Consider the following 21,318-nt stretch of genomic DNA (forward strand, 5'->3'; position numbering starts at 1 on the left):
ATCGAGCAGAGTCAGCATGGATTTACGAAAGGGAAATCCTGCTTGACAAATCTACTAGAATTCTTCGAGGATGTAACTAGCAGAGTTGATGAAGGGGAGCCAGTGGATGTGGTTTATTTGGACTTTCAGAAGCTTTCGACAAAGTCCCACGTAAGAGATTTGCATGTAAAATTAAAGCGCATGGGATTGGGGGTAGTGTATTGCGATGGATAGAAAATTGATTGGCGGACAGGAAACAAAGAGTAGGGATAAATGGTCTTTTTTCGAATGGCAGGCAGTGACTAGTGGAGTACCGCAGGGATCGGTGCTAGGACCCCAGCTATTCACAATATATATTAATGATTTAGATGAGGGAACTAAATGTAATATCTCCAAATTTGCAGATGACACAAAACTGGATGGGAGGGTGAGTTATGAGGAGGATGCAGAGAGGCTTCAGGGTGATTTGGACAAGTTGAGTGAATGGGCTAATGCATGGCAAATGCAGTATAATGTGGATAAAGCCTCAGTTTTCACAGTGGAGGACACTAGTACCATCCCAATAGTAACAGGTAATGCAGAGGTTATAGAAAAGGAGGAACTTAGAACAATCATCATCACTAGGGAAAAGGTACTGAGCAAACTATTGGGATTGAATGCAGACAAGTCCCCAGGACCTGATGGCCTACATCCTAGGGTCTTAAAGGAAGTGGCAGTGGAGATAGTGGATCCATTGGTTATAATATACCAAAATTCCCTGGATGCGGGAAAGGTTCCAGTGGATTGGAAAAATGCTAATATAACGTCCTTATTCAAAAAGGGTGGGAGGCAGAAAGTAGGAAACTACAGACCAGTTAGTTTAACATCTGTCATTGGGAAATTGTTAGAATCTATTATTAAGGAAGTAATAACAGGACATTTAGAAAGTCAAAACACAATCCATCAGAGTCAGCATGGTTTTATGAAGGGTAAATCATGTTCGACTAATTTGCTAGAGTTCTTCGAAGATGTAACAAGTAAAGTGGATAATGGGGATCCTGTAGATGTAGTATATCTGGACTTCCAGAAGGCATTTGATAAGGTGCCGCACAAAAGGTTAATACACAAGGTAAGTTCACATGGGGTTAGGGGCAATTTATTAGCTTGGATAGAGGATTGGCTAACCAACAGAAAACAGAGAGTCGGGATAAATGGGCCCTTTTCTGGTTGTCAAGATGTAACTCGTGGGGTGCCACAGGGTACGGTCCTCAGGCCCCAACTATTTACAATCTATATTAATGACTTGGATGCAGGGATAGAAAGTACTACAGCCAAATTTGCAGATGACACTAAAATAGGTGGGATAGTAAGTTGCCATAAAAAATAAGAAATTTACAAACGGATATGGATAGGTTAGGTGAATGGGCCAAAACAGATGGAGTTTAACGTGAATAAGTGTGAGGTTATCATTTTGGTCAGAATAGAAAGTCAAATTATTATCTAAATGGAGAGAAACTTCAGAGTGCTTCGCTGCAGAGGGATCTGGGTGTCCTCGTGCTTGAATTGCAGAAAACTAGTATGCAGGTACAGCAGGTAATAAGGAAGGCAAATGGAATTTTGGCATTTATTGCTAAAGGAATGGAATATAAAAGTAGGGAAGTGTTGTTGCAACTGTACAAGGCATTGGTGAGACTGCACCTGGACTATTGCGTACAGTTTTGGTCCCCTTATTTGAAGAGGGATGTAGTTGCATTGGAGGCAGTTCAGAGGAGGTTCACTAGATTGATTCCAGAGATGAGGGGTTTGTCTTATGAAGAGAGATTGAGCAGTTTAGGCCTTTACTCTCCAGAGTTTAGAAGAATGAGAGGAGATCTAATTGAGGTCTGTAAAATGATTAAGGGGATTGACAAAGTAGACGTAGAGAGGATGTTTCCTCTTGTGGGGCAATCTAGAACGAGAGGTCATAGTTTTAGGATAAGGGATAGCAGATTTAAAACCAAGATGTGGAGAAATTACTTCTCTCAAAGGGTCGTGAATCTGTGGAATTCACTACCCCAGAGTGCGGTGGATGCCGGGACATTGAGTAAATTTAAGGAGGAGATAGACAGATTTTTAATTAGTAATGGGTTGAAGGGTTATGGAGAACGGGCAGGAAAGTGGAGTTGAGGTTGAGATGAGATCAGCAATGATCGTATTGAATGGTGGAGCAGGCTCGAGGGGCTGAATTGCCTACTCCTGCTCCTAGTTCTTATGTTCTCAGTGATTCTCTTGCTACATTTAGATAGATAAGAATGGAACCAGGTGAGTGCAGTCCCACTGAGCTGGAAGATGGTGGAGAGGCATTGGAGGAGGATGGTGTGGTCAACAGTGTCAAAGGATGCAGTAAGTTCGGAAAGGATGAGGAGGGAAAGTTTACCTTTGACACAGTTACATAGGGTGTGTCATGCAGGCCCCCACCTGCCAAGAATGAGGCATATTAATTTCGCCACATGGACATTAAATTTCAAATTGCTGCTGGGAAGAAGAGAAGGCCTGTTCCAAGGACTGCCAGACCTTGGCTGGAAAAAAAACATTTACATACTCACAGACAATGAAGGCAGGGAAGTGCATTCCATTTCCTGCTAAGATGATACAATACACAGAGCCAAGACGTGGTCAAACCAGTTAGTCACATGACTAACCTGCTTGGCAACCTGGGGGTTTCTGAATTGTACAATTTGAACTGAGAGTGTGGAGAAAGCAGAATGCTCCTGAAAAAGGTCTCCTGTCTGTCTGCCTGCTCCCATCTCTTTCTCACGGAACTCCAAATCCACTGAAGACACATGAACCCCAAGAGAGAAAGTCTCCTACAGCGAAAAAGGTTTAAGAAGAATACTAAACCTAAGAAAACCTGTTTGTGCTGGCTTCTTTGCCTTATAATTGGAAAGCAGTGAACAAGGATTCACCAAGGGGGAGCTAAAAAACATGGTGTGTTTAAAAATAAACCCTGTTACAGTAAGACCAGGTGAAGGCTGAAAGGGAACCCTAGACACCTTTCTCACCTGGTCATAACAGGTGTCATTTGTGATTTTTATAAGAGTCATTTTAATCAATATCCAGTCCACCACCTGTGAGTAACCTGATTATAAAATACTGAAAACGATACAGAATCATTTACTAGTTCATTGGTGTGCAGAAGACACTTACTTAGCAATTGAAAAAAAAATGCCACTAGTGTCCTTGAGCTCAAAACACAGTTCAGTTTGAAGCACTGCCCTGAAGGCCTGCTAGCAGGTACAATTAGTGGAAACTCGCACGGTGATTAATTTGACATTGGGGTGGGGCAGTTTTATGGGCGGAGCCTGCTCCCAGTACAATGTTTTTTAACCAATGCAAAAGATCGCAGAAACTTGATTTGTGTTCAACTTAATTTACACCTGAAATTTCCAAGATCCTTTGTGCTGGTTTATTCAAATTCTAATGGGAACTCCACACCTTTGTGTCTGTGCATGGAATCTTCTGACGTTTATAAATTCGTACATCTCTGTTTAAAACTGAAGATTACTATGTAAACTGGTCACACTGTAATTACATTCTCCCACCAGAGGGGTAGGAAGTACCAACTGGAAAATTTACTAGATGTGAAACAGCACAAGTATGAGACCGTGTGGAGGATGAGAGAGAGCAGGAGAGACACACTTTGGAATGTGACACAGTAACACTGCAAGAGTGTCAGGCAGGAGATCTTCCATTCTAATCTTCCATTATAAACAGAGATATAAGAATTTATAAAGGTTGGCAGATTGTGTGAAGACATTAATGATATAGATGAGGGAATTAAATGTAATATATCCAAGTTTGCAGACGACACAAAGCTGGGTGGGAGTGTGAGCTGTGAGGAGGATGCAGAGAAGCTCCAGTGTGATTTGGACAGGTTGAGTGAGTGGACAAATACATGGCAGATGCAGTATAATGTGGATAAATGTCAGGTTATCCACTTTGGTGGCAAAAACAGAAAGGCAGATTATCTGAATGGCGATAGATTGGGAAAGGGGGAGGTGCAGCGAGACCTGGGTGTCCTTGTGCACCAGTCGCTGAAAGTAAGCATGCAGGTGCAGCAGGCAGTTAAGAAGGTAAATGGTATGTTAGCCTTCATAGCGAGAGGATTCGAGTACAGGAGCAAGGATGTCTTGCTGCAATTATACAAGGCCTTGGTGAGACCACATCTGGAGTATTGTGTGCAGTTTTGGTCTCCTTATCTGAGGAAGGATGTTCTTGCTATGGAGGGAGTGCAGCGAAGGTTCACCAGACTGATTCCTGGGATGGCAGGACTGACGTATGAAGAAAGATTGGGTCGATTAGGCTTGTATTCACTAGAGTTTAGAAGAATGAGAGGGGATTTCATAGAAATCTACAGAATTCTAACAGGACTGGACAGACTAGATGCAGGAAGGATGTTCCTGATGGTGGGGGAGTCCAGGACAAGGGGTCACAGTCTAAGGATAAGGGATAAGCCATTTAGGACTGAGGTGAGAGAGATTTCTTCACCCAGAGAGCGGTGAACCTGTGGAATTCTCTACTACAGAAAGCAGTTGAGGTCAAATCATTAAATATATTCAAGAAAGAGTTAGATATAGTTCTTAAGGCTAAAGGAAACAAGGGATACGGGGAGAAAACGGGAACAGGGTACTGAGTTTGGATGATCAGCCATGATCATATTGAATGGCAGAGCAGGCTCGAAGGGCCAAATGGCCTACTCCTGCTCCTATTTTTCTATGTTTCTATAAAGGCCTGGCGTTTCCACTAGAATTCAGCCCATCTAGCCCTCCTATCCACAGTATTCATCTGGTGTATTTCTAATAACCCTGAATCCCAGTTGTTAACCAAAACCTATCTAGTGATTTCTTGAAATCACCAGTGCCGTTAAGCTGTTTCACAGACTCAAACCCTTGACATGCGAGTCGTATAGTTAGGACAGTAGTGATGGCTTTAAACTAAATAGTGGGGGCGAGGGATCAAGTGAGGGAAGATGTGATAATTTAAAGAGATAGCAGAAGGCAAGAGAGCAAGGTAGCAATAAGAGAATTGATAATCAGAGTGTGGCAGGAAGGGACAGAGCAGACAAACCTAAGAGTATGCCAGCAGATAAGATGAAAATAATAAAAAGACAGAATTAAAGGCACTCTGTCTGAATGCACACAGCATTCACAAACAGATAGATGAATTGACACCACAAACAGCTATGATCTAATTGTCATTACGGAGACATGGTTGCAGGATGACCAAGGCTGGGAACTGAATGTTCAAGGGTATTTGACATTTAGAAAGGATAGGCAAAAAGGAAAAGGAGGTGGGGTAGTGGCATTAATAAAAGATGAAATCAGTACATTTGTGACAGAGGATCTTAGATTGAAGGATCAAGTCGTAGAATCAGTTTGGGTAGAGCTAAGAAACAGCAAGGGGCAGCAAACTTTGGTAGGAGTTGTTTATAGGCTACCAAAGAGTACTGGTAATGTAGGGCATGGTATAAATCAGACAACTAGAGGTGCATGTAACAAGGGTAATACAGTAATCATAGGGGACTTCAATCTACATATAGACTGGGTAAACCTAATTAGCACTAATGCTATGGAGGACGAATTCCTGGAATGTAGGTTTTCTAGAACAGTATGTTGAGGAACCAACTAGAGAATGGACTATTTTAGATCTGGTATTGTGCAATGAGAAAGGGCTAATTAATAATCTTATTATAAAGGAGCCTCTAGGGAAGAGTGACCATAATATGATAGAATTTTACTTTCAGTTTGAAAGTGACGCTGTTCAATCCAAAACTAGGGTCTTAAATCTAAACAAAGGAAACTATGAAGGTATGAGGGGCAAGTTGGCTGTGGTAGACTGGGAAACTACTTTAAAAGGTATGATGGTTGACAGGCAATGGCTAGCATTTAAAGAATTAATACATAGTTTACGACACATTTACATTCCTTTGTGACACAAAAGCCCAGCTGGAAAGGTGATCCAACCATGGCTAACAAGAGAAGTTAAAGGTTGTATTAGAGCAAAGGATGAGGCTTATAAAGTTGCCAAAAATGTTGTAAGCCTGAGGATTGGGAGCATTTTAGAATTCAGCAAAGGAGGACCAAGAAACTGATAAAGAAAGAGAAAATAGAATATGGAAAGTAAACTAGCGAGAAACATAAAAACAGACTGTAAAAGCTTCTATAGGTATGTAAAAAGGATAAGATTAGCAAAGACGAAGGGCGGCACAGTGGCGCAGTGGTTAGCACCGCAGCCTCACAGCTCCAGGGACCCGGGTTCGATTCCGGGTACTGCCTGTGTGGAGTTTGCAAGTTCTCCCTGTGTCTGCGTGGGTTTTCTCCGGGTTTCCTCCCACAAGCCAAAAGACTTGGTTGATAGGTAAATTGGCCATTATAAATTGTCACTAGTATAGGTAGGTATGGAATCTCCCTGCTCAGCATAGTGGGGAAAGTCTTTGCTCGAGTCGCTCTGAACAGGCTCCAGAAGCTGGCCGAGCGCGTCTACCCTGAGGCACAGTGTGGCTTTCGTGCAGAGAGATCGACTATTGACATGCTGTTCTCCCTTCGTCAGATACAGGAGAAATGCCGTGAACAACAGATGCCCCTCTACATTGCTTTCATTGATCTTACCAAAGCCTTTGACCTCGTCAGCAGACGTGGTCTCTTCAGACTACTAGAAAAGATCGGATGTCCACCAAAGCTACTAAGTATCATCACCTCATTCCATGACAATATGAAAGGCACAATTCAACATGGTGGCTCCTCATCAGAGCCCTTTCCTATCCTGAGTGGTGTGAAACAGGGCTGTGTTCTCGCACCCACACTTTTTGGGATTTTCTTCTCCCTGCTGCTTTCACATGCGTTCAAATCCTCTGAAGAAGGAATTTTCCTCCACACAAGATCAGGGGGCAGGTTGTTCAACCTTGCCCGTCTAAGAGCGAAGTCCAAAGTACGGAAAGTCCTCATCAGAGAACTCCTCTTTGCTGACGATGCTGCTTTAACATCTCACACTGAAGAATGCCTGCAGAGTCTCATCGACAGGTTTGCGTCTGCCTGCAATGAATTTGGCCTAACCATCAGCCTCAAGAAAACGAACATCATGGGGCAGGATGTCAGAAATGCTCCATCCATCAATATTGGCGACCACGCTCTGGAAGTGGTTCAAGAGTTCACCTACCTAGGCTCAACTATCACCAGTAACCTGTCTCTAGATGCAGAAATCAACAAGCGCATGGGTAAGGCTTCCACTGCTATGTTCAGACTGGCCAAGAGAGTGTGGGAAAATGGCGCACTGACACGGAACACAAAAGTCCGAGTGTATCAGGCCTGTGTCCTCAGTACCTTGCTCTACGGCAGCGAGGCCTGGACAACGTATGCCAGCCAAGAGCGACGTCTCAATTCATTCCATCTTCGCTGCCTTCGGAGAATACTTGGCATCAGGTGGCAGGACTATATCTCCAACACAGAAGTCCTTGAAGCGGCCAACATTCCCAGCTTATACACACTACTGAGTCAGCGGCGCTTGAGATGGCTTGGCCATGTGAGCCGCATGGAAGATGGCAGGATCCCCAAAGACACATTGTACAGCGAGCTCGCCACTGGTATCAGACCCACCGGCCGTCCATGTCTCCGTTATAAAGACGTCTGCAAACGCGACATGAAATCGTGTGACATTGATCACAAGTCGTGGGAGTCAGTTGCCAGCATTCGCCAGAGCTGGCGGGCAGCCATAAAGACAGGGCTAAATTGTGGCGAGTCGAAGAGACTTAGTAGTTGGCAGGAAAAAAGACAGAGGCGCAAGGGGAGAGCCAACTGTGCAACAGCCCCAACAAACAAATTTCTCTGCAGCACCTGTGGAAGAGCCTGTCACTCCAGAATTGGCCTTTATAGCCACTCCAGGCGCTGCTTCACAAACCACTGACCACCTCCAGGCGCGTATCCATTGTCTCTCGAGATAAGGAGGCCCAAAAGAAAAGAAAGAAATAGGTAGGTGGTAGGGAAATATAGGGACAGGTGGGGATGTTTGGTAGGAATATGGGATTAGTGTAGGATTAGTATAAATGGGTGGTTGATGGTCGGCACAGACTCGGTGGGCCGAAGGGCCTGTTTCAGTGCTGTATCTCTAATCTAATCATTCCAGGCAGAGACAGGGGAATTTATAATGGGGAATAAGGAAATGGCAGAGAAACTAAGCAAATATCTTCCAGAAATACTAAAGACCCAAGGAACTAGCGAGAAAGAAGAACTGAAGAAAATTAGTATTCGTGAAAAGGTTGTTCTGGAGAAAATAATGGGACTGAAAGTTGATAAATTCCCTGGAACTGCTGATCTACATCCCAGTGTGTTGAAAGAGGTGGCTGTAGAGATAGTGGATGCATTGGTGATCATCTTCCAAAACTCTATAAATTCTGGAAGGTTTCCTGAAGATTGGAAGGTAGCAAATGTAACCCCACTATTTAAAAAAGGAGGGAGAGAGAAAATGGGGAATTACAGAGCTGTTAGCCTGACATCAGTAGTAAGGAAAACATTAGAATCTATTGTAAAGGTTGTTATAACTGGATACACAAAATAATGGTAGGATTGGGCAGAGTCAACATGGATTTGTGAAAGGGAAATCATCTTTGACAAAGCTGTTGGGAGCTTTTTGAGGATGTAACTAACTGAATAGATAATGGGTAGCCAGTGGATGTGGTGTATTTGGATTTTCAGAAGGCTTTTGATAAGGTCCCACATAGGCGGTTAGTAAACAAAATTAGAGCACATGGGATTGGGGGTAATATACTGGCATAGATTTGGTTAACGGACAGAAAAGAGAGTAGCAATAAACGGGTCATTTTCACGTTGGCAGGCTGTTACTAGTGGGGTACTGCAACGATCATTGTTTGGGCACCAGCTATTCACAATCTATATCAATGATTTGGATGTGGGGACCAAATGTAATATTTCTGAGTTCGCTGATGACACAAAACTAGGTGGGAATGTGAAATGAAAACAGAAAGTGCTGGAAATACTCAGCAGATCTGACAGCATCTGTGGAGAGAGAAGCACAGTTAATGTTTCAGGTCTGTGACCTTTCATCAGGGAATGTGAGTTATGAGGAGGATGCAAAGAGGGGGATTTAGACAGGCTAAGTGAGTGGGCAAGAACATGGCAGATGGAATAGAATGTTGGAAAATGTGAAGTTATCCACTTTGGTAGGAAAAACAGAAATGCAGAATATTTTTTAAATGGTGAGACATTGGGAAGTGTTGATGTCCAAAGGGACCTGGGTGTCCTTGTTCATAAGTCACTGAAAGCTAACTTACCGGTACAGCAATCAATCCGGAATGCAAATGGTATGTTGGCCTTTATTGAAAGAGGATTTGAGTACAGGATAAAGGCGTCTTGCTGTAATTGTATAGAGTCTTGGTGAGAGCACACCTGGAGTATTGGCACAGTTTTGTCACCTTACCTAAGGAAGAATATACTTGCCATAGAGGGAGTGCAACAAAGATTCACCAGAGTGAGTCCTAGGATGGTGGGATTGTTCTATGAGGACAGGTTGAGGAGACTGGGCCTGTATCCTCTAGAGTTTCGAATAATGAGAGGTGATCTCATTCGAATATACAGAATGCTTACAAAGCTCGACAAGGCTGATAAAGGATGTTTCCCCTCACTGGAGAGTCTAGAACCAGGGGACACAGCCTCAGAATAAGGGATAGGCTATTTAGGACTGAGAGGAGGAGTAATTTCTTCACTCAGAAGGTGGTGAATCTGTGGAATTCTCTGCCCAGAGGGCTGTGGAGGCTCAGTCATTGAGTATGTTCAAGACAAAGATCAACAGATTTCAGATATTAAAGCTATCAAGGGATATGGGGATAGTGCGGGAAAATGGCATTGAGGTAGATCAGCCATGATCTTGTTGAATGGTGGAGCAGGCTCGAGGGGCTGAATGGCCTACTCCTGCTCCTATTTCCTATGTTCCTATGTACTGGTGGACAGGCTCAGGAATCGTGGCAGCACAAGTAGAAGTTAAAATTTCATGAGACAGGAGACGGGGTCCATGTAAGAGACTGAGGGGCAGGAGAGAAATTACAGTCATTCAGAATCAATTCACAACCACTGACTATCAACAGCAATTTAAATAAGAAAAGTGACTAAGAGGCCTTGCCAGATGTGTGAATCCTGCAGTGATTTTTGATCAACAAAATTCAAGTCTAATTCTGGGACTGATAATCAAACACAAGGTGAAAACACATCATTTTCTCTCTTTAGTGACAGGAAAGGGGACAGAGATAGTAACAGATAACTCAAATTAAAAAGTGAAATACAATCTGGGTGTGAGTACTGAGAGTGAGTGAGGGAATCAATTCTGTTGAGAGATGCTGATGGTGGAGAGATAACACCTGTTTATTAATGATCGTTGAGGTCTTTGCACATCGATGTCAATAAAGAATGAAAAGCAGCAGTTTTGGGATAGATGATATTAAGATATCGGGGTGTTGACCCCCCTCATGCTGGAGGGGATATCGGAAACCCTTTAAAACCCCCTCCACAAGTGTGACCCTCCGTCCATTGAAATTTAACAGATGAAAAATCAGGGCTGATTGTTGCTGCTGAAATGGAGACCCTTTACAATTCCCAATCCCTAAGCCTCCCTCGACTCCCTCCTTGCTACTGTTTTGGAGTGCGTGAGATCTGAGGGTGACGACGATTTAAATTATAAGCATGAACTGAACAACCAAACCTGCTTTGAGGGCAAGTGTAACATAAATGAGGTGAACTAATTATTCCTTTTCACTTTTGTAACTTTTTCCACTTTTAAATTTACTGCAGTAATTTATTTTGATATTCCATTATTTAAAATTGTAAATGTATAAAAGATAAAAGTTCCCCTCACAGTCCATTAGAACCAGTGATACTGATGGAAAGAACAGAACATTGTACAAATCACACTTAATCTGAACCCTACCCAAACAAATTAACACAAAAATAAAATAACAACCATCCATATTGAAGATTAATTCATCATCTTCACCTCACTATTCATCCTCAGTTACCTCATTGTTTCAACATTACAATAATGGGATGTCCATGGTCTCACCTTATCTAACTCATCCTCCAGCTGACATGTGTCCAGCCCTAGTTCACTGAAATGATCTTCTTTCACTGTCTTTATGACACTGTACATCTCTGCATAATCGGAAGCTGTGAGATGCGAGAAGTTGATGTGCGGTGGAATCAGGTCATGGCTCAGGACTTTGGAATTCAGGTATCCAATAATCTTTTCAGAATTTCTGCCAACAGAAAAATGGAGAAAGAAAGATCCAAACCATTTCTTGTGGGGTCAAACACAGAGCAGTGAATGCCAGGCATCACGACGAGTACCATCCGAATCCCAGTCTCAAAGTCTAACCACATGACATGAAGTCAATCATAATAGAATCAACTTCAAAATACACCACACTCCTAACAAAACACATCCCATTCAACCAATCAAATCTCAGAGGCCACTATCCCTTTAACCAATCAGAACAAACTCTGGGATCTAACTGGTTTCTGATTCTAGGCTCCGATGAGTTGAAGGAAGGTGAAATTTGATGAGTACAAATTCTAAAATGTGATTGGTTGAAGAATCTCGACAACTTTGCATCACTGCACTTCACAGAGACCAAAACTTTGAATAACATCCTGGAAAGATTTGTTCTGTGCTTTAGGTTTACAACTTCATTACTCTTAAAGCAAACAGTAAGCTTCAACAATGGATTTGATTGGTTATCTGGGCTGTTTATAATTGCAGACATCACAAGTGTTGTAAGCAATGTGAAATGACAATCGATTAACAGCCTTCCCCTGCCATCACACCACCCCCCACAGACAACGGGAACTCGCACTGGACTTGATACTTGCCTGAAGTGTCAGCATAACTCATTACCACACTCAAATCGTCTCATAATTAAAACCATTATTAAACCTAAATTTAAATTGACAATAAAGTTAGCAAACTGCCCTTCATCTTTGGGATTGATGCCTAAAACCATACCTGTTGCTTACTAGAGCAACACTGAGTGCAGGAACAGAGATACCTGAGGGTGCATGTACACAAGTTTCTAAAGGCAGCAGAACAAGTTGAGAAAGTGATTAAAAAGACATACAAAGACCCTTGGCTTTATAAACTAGGGCAAAGTACAAAAGCAAAGTTATGATAATCCTTTATAAATCACTAGTTAGGCCTCAGCTGGAGTATTATGTCCAGTGCTGGCACCGGACTTTAGGAAGGATGTCAAGGCCTTGGAGAGGATGCAGAGGAGATTTACTAGAATGGTACCAGGATGAGGGACTTCAAATAATGTGGAGAGACTGGAGAATCTGGGATTGGTCTCATTAGAACAGAGAAGGACAAGGGGAGATTTCATAGAGGTATTCAAAATTATGACAGATTTTAATAGAGTAAATAAAGAGAAACTGGTTCCAGTGGCAGATGGGTTGGTAACCAGAGGATACAGATTTAAGGTAATTGTCAAAAAAACTACTGGATAAATATCTTAACGGGAAAAATGTACAGGGCTATGAGGAAATGGCAGGGGAGTCAGACTGTGCTCACAGCACAAAACATGCCCTAATTCTACAACAACTGGCATAGCTGGCTGGTGAGAACTGTAGAATTGGGGGAGAGCAGCAGTCAATGGGGGAATTGGGGGAAGGCACCGGTAAATGGGGGAATTGGGGGAGAGCGCCAGGCAATGGGGGAATTGGGGGAGGGCACCGGTAAATGGGGGAATTGGGGGAGAGCGCCAGTCAATGGGGGAATTGGGGGAGAGCGCCAGTCAATGGGAGAATTGGGGGAAGAGTAACAGTCAATGGGGGAATGGGGGGAGGGCACCGGTAAATGGGGGAATTGGGGGAGGGTGCCAGTCAATGGGGGAATTGGGGCAGGGCACCTGTCAATGGAGGTGAGAATGTGGAACTCACTACCATATGTAGCGGTTGAAACGAAAGACTTGCATTTATATAGTGCCTTTCATGACCAATGGACATCTCAAAGTCCTTTACAGCCAAAAAAGTACTTTTGAAGTGCAGTCACTGTTTTAATGTCAATGAATTGTGCAGATGCATTTAATGGGAAACTAGATAAACACATGAGGGAAAAAGGAATAGAAGGTTATGCGGATAGGAGGTGGAGCAGCAGGGTGGGAGCAGGCATTGACCTGTTGGGCTGAGTGGTCTATTCCTGTGCTGTACACTATGTAATGTAATATTGGGATGGTAGTATAGTGGCAATGTCACTGGACGAGTAATCCAGAGGCCCGGAGACATGAGTTCAAATCCCATCACAGCAGCTGGGGGAATTTAAATTTAATTAATAAATCTGGAATAAAATTCTAGTTTCATTAATAATGATCATGAATCTACAAGATTATCGTAAAACCCCATCTCATTCACTAATGTCCTTCAGAGGAGGAAATTTGCCTACATGTGACTGCCTCTGAACTGGCCCAGAAAGCCACACAGTTGCATCAGACAGAAAAGTTCAAGTTCAACAAGAATAAAACCAGACCAACTGGCAACAACCTAGCCACTGGAAATGACAAAGATACACACTGCCCAATCAACTCTGTAAAATTATCCATTAACATCCGGTTATTTGTGCCAAAATTGGGAGAGCTAACCCACAGACTGGTAAAGCAACAGCCTCAGATAGTCACTATCACCGATCCATACATTACCACCACTGTTCCAGACTCCATCATCGTCACCCCGCCAATGGGACAGGACAGATGTACCAGAGGTGGCGGCACAGTAGTATACATTTGGGAGGGAGAGTGGCCCTGGGAGTCCTCAACATTGACTGTGGACCCCATGAAGTCTCATGCATCAGGTCAAGCATGGGCAAGGAAACCTCCTGCTGATGAATCAGTGCTTCTCCATGTTGAACACTGCTTGGAAGAAGCACTGAGAGTAGCAAGGGCACAGAATATACTCTTGCAAGTTCCCCTCCAAGCCACACAACATCCTGACTTAGAACTATATCGCTGTTCCTTCACTGTTGCTGGGTCAAAATCCTGGAACTCCCGTCCTAACAGCACTGTAGGTGTACCTACCCCACATGGACTGCAGCGGTTCAAGAAGGCAGCTCACCACCACCTTCTCAAGGGCAATTAGGGATGGGCAATAAACAAATAAAAAATTCATGATGTTGAGGTTGGAATTGAGAAAAATTGTTGGGAAGAGTACAGAGAGATTTAGGCAGCATCTCTCCTGCTCTGAGCGTGCTTGAAGCTAATAACAGAGCCCCAGAGCGAGTACACAACTCACAGTCGTTAATTATTGCAATAAGCACAAATAATGCATGAGAAAAGAATGGAAGATAATTTCCACAACATCAGAATTTTTGGGATAAGAAGACCTTTGACACAAAGAGCCATCCCTCATTGGCTGATGTCAGTCCAACCTTCCCAACATTGCAACAAGGGCAAGGAATCTGACTGCTCTATTGTATAATTCCACCATCAACACATTTTGCAAAGATTTCTTCTCTTCAGTTATGTACCCTCTAAAGAAATGCAAAAAAGTGTAGTCACACGCAAGAGAAACTCAAGCCTCATAGTGCTCAGTACAGTGTCACACTTAACGGCATCTCAATTTCAATCAATCTGAAAAATTCCAGCAAACATTTGGGAATTCTCAGATATTTTATTTATTTTGTTTTTTTTATTTAGAGATACAGCACTGAAACAGGCCCTTCGGCCCACCGAGTCTGTGCCGACCAACAACCACCCATTTATACTAATCCTACATTAATCCTATATTCTCTACCACATCCCCACCATTCTCCTACCACCTACCTGTACTAGGAGCAATTTACAATGGCCAATTTACCTATAAACCTGCAAGTCTTTTGGAGGTGGGAGGAAACTGGAGCACCCGGTGGAAAGCCACACAGACACAGGGAGAACTTGCAAACTCCGCACAGGCAGCACCCAGAATTGAACCTGGGTCGCTGGAGTTGTGAGGCTGCGGTGCTAACCACTGCACCGCCCAGCTGTGTTTATACTGTTCCACTGAGTAACCCAAAGTTTCTTACACCACACTTCACACTCGCACCTCTGTCCATAGACTGACCTTGAACCTACTTGTGTATTGCCTGACTTCCCACTTTTCACACCCTCACTGCTAACTGGTGCTCTTGGAAATGAGGTGTTTAGATTGTGAATCACACCCAGTCACAAAGCTCTGGCCATTATCATTGTGCTGGGATCTGATTTGGCTTTTCTTGACGCAGACTATTCAGTAAAGTTCTGACAAACTTACGTTATGACACATTTCTCATTCATCAAATTAGCTTTGAATCCCAGGACTGCAAACACCACAAGTGTTGCCAGAACAGAGGTGAAGAAATTAATGAAAGCGACCAGGGCTGCGTCAAAGTGACAGTTGTTGTCCTTCTTGTTGTAACTTGAGAATGCGATGACTCCCCCAAACCCGAGACCAAGAGCAAAGAAGACTTGTGTTGCAGCTTCTCTCCATACCTGGGATTCCATCATCTTCTCCAGCTGTAAAAAACAAAATCAACATCATACAGAATGGGCAGCTTAATGTAAAAACAAGCCACATTCATTCACCAGGACGGTAGGCAAAGCCAGGGCCCGAGCCACATTCATTCACCAGGACGGTAGGCAAAGCCAGGGCCCGAAACACATTCATTCACCAGGACGGTAGGCAAAGCCAGGGCCCGAGCCACATTCATTCACCAGGACGGTAGGCAAAGCCAGGGCCCGAGCCACATTCATTCACCAGGACGGTAGGCAAAGCCAGGGCCCAAAACACATTCATTCCCCCGGGCGGTAGGCAAAGCCAGGGCCCGAGCCACATTCATTCACCAGGATGGTAGGCAAAGCCAGGGCCCGAGCCACATTCATTCACCAGGATGGTAGGCAAAGCCAGGGCCCGAGCCACATTCATTCGCCAGAGCGGTAGGCAAAGCCAGGGCCCGAGCCACATTCATTCCCCAGGGTGGTAGGCAAAGCCAGGGCCCGAGCCACATTCATTCCCCAGGATGGTAGGCAAAGCCAGGGCCCGAGCCACATTCATTCCCCAGGTCGGTAGGCAAAGCCAGGGCCCGAGCCACATTCATTCCCCAGGGTGGTAGGCAAAGCCAGGGCCCGAGCCACATTCATTCCCCAGGGCGGTAGGCAAAGCCAGGGCCCGAGTCACATTCATTCCCCAGAGTGGTAGGCAAAGCCAGGGCCCGAGCCACATTCATTCCCCAGGACGGTAGGCAAAGCCAGGGCCCGAGTCACATTCATTCCCCAGGGTGGTAGGCAAAGCCAGGGCCCGAGCCACATTCATTCCCCAGGTCGGTAGGCAAAGCCAGGGCCCGAGCCACATTCATTTCCCAGGGTGGTAGGCAAAGCCAGGGCCCGAGCCACATTCATTCCCCAGGGTGGTAGGCAAAGCCAGGGCCCGAGCCACATTCATTCCCCAGGGCGGTAGGCAAAGCCAGGGCCCGGGCCACATTCATTCCCCAGGTCGGTAGGCAAAGCCAGGGCCCGAGCCACATTCATTTCCCAGGGTGGTAGGCAAAGCCAGGGCCCGAGCCACATTCATTCCCCAGGACGGTAGGCAAAGCCAGGGCCCGAGCTACATTCATTCCCCAGGTCGGTAGGCAAAGCCAGGGCCCGAGCTACATTCATTCCCCAGGTCGGTCGGCAAAGCCATGGCCCGAGCCACATTCATTCCCCAGGTCGGTAGGCAAAGCCAGGGCCCGAGCCACATTCATTCCCCAGGACGGTAGGCAATGCCAGGGCCCGAGCCACATTCATTCCCCAGGTCGGTAGGCAAAGCCAGGGCCCGAGCCACATTCATTCCCTAGGGTGGTAGGCAAAGCCAGGGCCCGAGCCACATTCATTCCCCAGGGTGGTAAGCAAAGCCAGGGCCCGAGCCACATTCATTCCCCAGGGTGGTAGGCAAAGCCAGGGCCCGAGCCACATTCATTCCCCAGGACGGTAGGCAAAGCCAGGGCCCGAGCTACATTCATTCACCAGGTCGGTAGGCAAAGCCAGGGCCCGAGCCACATTCATTCCCCAGGTCGGTAGGCAAAGCCAGGGCCCGAGCCACATTCATTCCCCAGGACGGTAGGCAATGCCAGGGCCCGAGCCACATTCATTCCCCAGGGCGGTAGGCAAAGCCAGGGCCCGAGCCACATTCATTCCCCAGGGTGGTAGGCAAAGCCAGGGCCCGAGCCACATTCATTCCCCAGGGTGGTAGGCAAAGCCAGGGCCCGAGTTACATTCATTCCCCAGGGCGGTAGGCAAAGCCAGGGCCCGAGCCACATTCATTCCCCAGGACGGTAGGCAAAGCCAGGGCCCGTGCCACATTCATTCCCCAGGACGGTAGGCAAAGCCAGGGCCCGAGCCACATTCATTCCCCAGGGCAGTAGGCAAAGCCAGTGCCCGAGCCACATTCATTCCCCAGGGCAGTAGGCAAAGCCAGGGCCCGAGCCACATTCATTCCCCAGGGCAGTAGGCAAAGCCAGGGCCCGAGCCACATAGGGCAAAGGTGACAGGTGCAATTGGCGGCCAGTTTCAAGTTAACTGATCTCAGCAGCTTGGACTTTACAATTGGCCAATGCAGGAAGGGGAAGAACATCAGCCAGGATTCCCGCACCTAATGCCCATCCATTGAGCCCTGCGAGAAAGTGTTTACACACTATCCACTGTCCAGACCAATGTGATGCTTTGAAGAAAACATTAAATAGGCAGGAACGTACCGATCCAAAAGCAGAAAATATTCCAAAGAAATAAAATAAAAATCATACAGGACATTGACTCCATATGGCTGCCGATACCAGCCAGTCTCACACCAGGACCAATCCAGCAGTTGTTAATCTTTCATTAAATTCCCAAAGTCTATACCCCTTCACTCTGCTGTGACAGAAATTAATACAATTACCTTTTAAAAGAATCAACTTCACCAGTATTTATAAAACTATTTTTTTGTATTCATTCATGGGATGTGGGTGTCACTGGCAAGGCCTGCATTTATTGCTCATCCCTTGAGAAGATGGGGGTGAGCTGCCTTCTTGAATACCATTGAGTGGCTGATGCTACCATTTCAGAGGACAGTTAAAAGTCAACCATATTACTGTGATAATCCCTTCGAGGCCAGACTGGATAAAAGCAGCAGCTGTCCTTCCCAAAAGGACATTAGGGGGTAGGCAGTGGCGAAGTGGTATTATCACTGGACTAGTAACCCAGAGACCCAGGGTATTTCTCTGGGGACATGGGTTCGAATCCCACCACAGCAGAAGGTGGAATTTGAATTTAATTAATAAATATGGAATTAAAAGCTAGTCTAATGATGGCAATGAAACCATTGTTGATTGTTGTAAAAACCCATCTGGTTCACTAATGTCCTTTAGGGAAGGAAATCTGCTGTCCTTACCTGGTCTGGCCTACATGTGACTCCAGACCCACAGCAATGTGGTTAACTCTTACATGCCCTCTGAAATGACCCAGCGAGCCACTCAGTTGTATCTAACCGCTACAAAGTCAATAAAAAGGAATGAAACCGGACGGACCACCCGGCATCGACCTAGGCACCGGAAACGACAACGGCAAACCCAGCCCTGTCGACCCTGCAAAGTCCTCCTTACTAACATCTGGGGGCTTGTGCCAAAGTTTGGAGAGCTGTCCCACAGACGAGTCAAGCAACAGCCTGACATAGTCATACTCACGGAATCATACCTTACAGACAACGTCCCAGACACTGCAATCACCATCCCCGGGTATGTCCTGTCCCACAGGCAGGACAGATCCACCAGAGGTGGCGGCACAGTGGTATGCAATAGGGAGGGAGTTGCCCTGGGAGTCCTCAACATCGACTCCGGACCCCATGAAGTCTCATGGCATCAGGTCAAACATGGGCAAGGTAACCTCCTACTAATTACCACCTACCACCCTCCCTCAGCTGATGACTCAGTACTCCACCATGTTGAACACCACTTGGAGGAAGCACTGAGGGTGGCAAAGGTACAAAATGTACTCTGGGTGGGGGACTTCAATGTCCATCACCAAGAGTGGCTCAGTAGCACCACTGCTGGCCGAGTCCTAAAGGACATAGCTGCTAGACTGGGTCTGCGGCAGGTGGTGGGGGAACCAACACGAGGGAAAAACATACTTGACCTCGTCCTCACCAATCTGCCTGCTGCAGATGCTTCTGTCCATGACTGTATTGGTAGGAGTGACCATCGCACAGTCCTTGTGGAGATGAAGTCCCGCCTTCACATTGAGCATACTGTCCGTCGTGTTGTGTGGCACTATCACCGTGCTAAATGGGATAGATTTCAAACAGATCTAGCAATCCAAAACTGGGCATCCATGAGGCGCTGTGGGGCAGCAGCAGAATTGTACTCAACCACAATCTGTAACCTCATGGCCCAGCATATCCCCCACTCTACCATTACCATCAAGCCAGGAGACCGACCCTGGTTCAATGAAGAGTGCAGGAGGGCATGCCAGGAGCAGCACCAGGCATACTTCAAAATGAGGTGTCAACCTGGTGAAGCTACAACACAGGACTATCTGCGTGCCAAACTGCATAAGCAGCATACGATAGACAGAGCTAAGTGATCCCGTAACCAACAGATTAGATCGAAGCTCTGCAGTCCTGCCACATCCAGCCGTGAATGGTGGTGGACAATTAAACAACTAACTGGAGGAGGTGGCTCCACAAATATCCCCATCCTCAATGATGGGGGAGCCCAGCACATCAGTGCGAAAGATAAGGCTGAAGCATTTGCAACAATCTTCAGCCAGAAGTGCCAAGCTGATGATCCATCTCGGCCTCCTCCTGAAGTCCCCAGCATCACAGATTCCAGACTTCAGCCAATTCGATTCACTCCGCGTGATATCAAGAAACGACTGAAGGCACTGGATACTGCAAAAGCTGTGGGCCCTGACAATATTCCGGCAATAGTACTGAAGACCTGTGCTCCAGAACTTGCCACGCCCCTAGCCAAGCTGTTCCAGTACAGCTACAACACTGGCATCTACCCTGCAATGTGGAAAATTGCCCAGGTATGTCCTGTACACAAAAAGCAGGACAAGTTCAACCCGGCCAATTACCGCCCCATCAGCCTACTCTCAATCATCAGTAAAGTGATGGAAGGTGTCATCAAAAGTGCCAAGAAGCGGCACTTGCTTAGCAATAACCTGCTCAGTGACACTCAGTTTGGGTTCCGCCAGGGCCACTCAGCTCCTGACCTCATTACAGCCTTGGTTCAAACATGGACAAAAGAGCTGAACTCAAGAGGAGAGGTGAGAGTGACTGCCCTTGACATCAAGGCAGCATTTGACTGGGTATGGCATCAAGGAGCCCAAGCAAAACTGAGGTCAATGGGAATCAGGGGGAAAACTCTCCGCTGGCTGGAGTCATACCTCGCGCAAAGGAAGATAGTTGTGGTTGTTGGAGGTCAATCATCTCAGCTCCAGGACATCACTGCAGGAGTTCCTCAGGGTCGTGTCCTGGGCCCAACCATCTTCAGCTGCTTCATCAATGACCTTCCTTCAATCATAAGATCAGAAATGGGGATGTTCGCTGATGATTGCACAATGTTCAGCACCATTCGTGACTCCTCAGATACTGAAGCAGTCCGTGTAGAAATGCAGCAAGACCTGGACAATATCCAGGCTTGGGCTGATAAGTGGCAAGTAACATTCGCACCACACAAGTGCCAGGCAATGACCACCTCCAACAAGAGAGAATCTAACCATCTCCCCTTGACATTCAACAGCATTACCATCGCTGAATCCCCCACTATCAACATCCTCGGGGCTACCATTGACCAGAAACTGAACTGGAGTAGCCATATAAATACCGCGGCTACAAGAGCAGGTCAGAGGCTAGGAATCCTGAGGCGAGTAACTCACCTCCTGACTCCCCAAAGTCTGTCCACCATCTACAAGGCACAAGTCAGGAGTGTGATGGAATACTCTCCACTTGCCTGGATGGGTGCAGCTCCAACAACACTCAAGAAGCTCGACACCATCCAGGACAAAGCGTCCCGCTTGACTGGCACCCCATCTACAAACATTCACTCCCTCCACCACTGACACACAGTGGCAGCAGTGTGTACCATCTACAAGATGCACTGCAGCAACACCCCAAGGCTCCTTAGACAGCACCTTCCAAACCCGCGACCTCTACCAACTAGAAGGACAAGGGCAGCAAATACATGGAAACACCACCATCTGCAAGTTCCCCTCCAAGTCACACACCATCCTGACTTGGAACTACATCGTCGTTACTTCACTGTTGCTGGGCCAAATTCCTGGAACTCCCTTCCTAACAGCACTGTGGGTAT

General features: G+C 45.9%; 1 protein-coding gene across 2 annotated transcripts in view; it reads right to left on the reverse strand.

Annotated features, from left to right (window-relative positions):
• The window catches only part of slc6a17 (solute carrier family 6 member 17), an 82,460-nt gene that overhangs the window by 14,481 nt on the left and 46,661 nt on the right, over positions 1-21,318 (reverse strand). For both annotated transcript variants that reach the window (XM_068057750.1, XM_068057749.1), the window contains exons 6-7: positions 15,267-15,508; positions 11,059-11,251 (exon numbers count right to left, since the gene is read on the reverse strand). In XM_068057750.1, the coding sequence (XP_067913851.1) occupies positions 11,059-11,251; positions 15,267-15,508 (435 nt within the window). The remainder of the gene's footprint in view (positions 1-11,058; positions 11,252-15,266; positions 15,509-21,318) is intronic.

Source organism: Heterodontus francisci, chromosome 25 (genome assembly GCF_036365525.1).
Source record: "Heterodontus francisci isolate sHetFra1 chromosome 25, sHetFra1.hap1, whole genome shotgun sequence".
NCBI lineage: Eukaryota > Metazoa > Chordata > Chondrichthyes > Heterodontiformes > Heterodontidae > Heterodontus > Heterodontus francisci.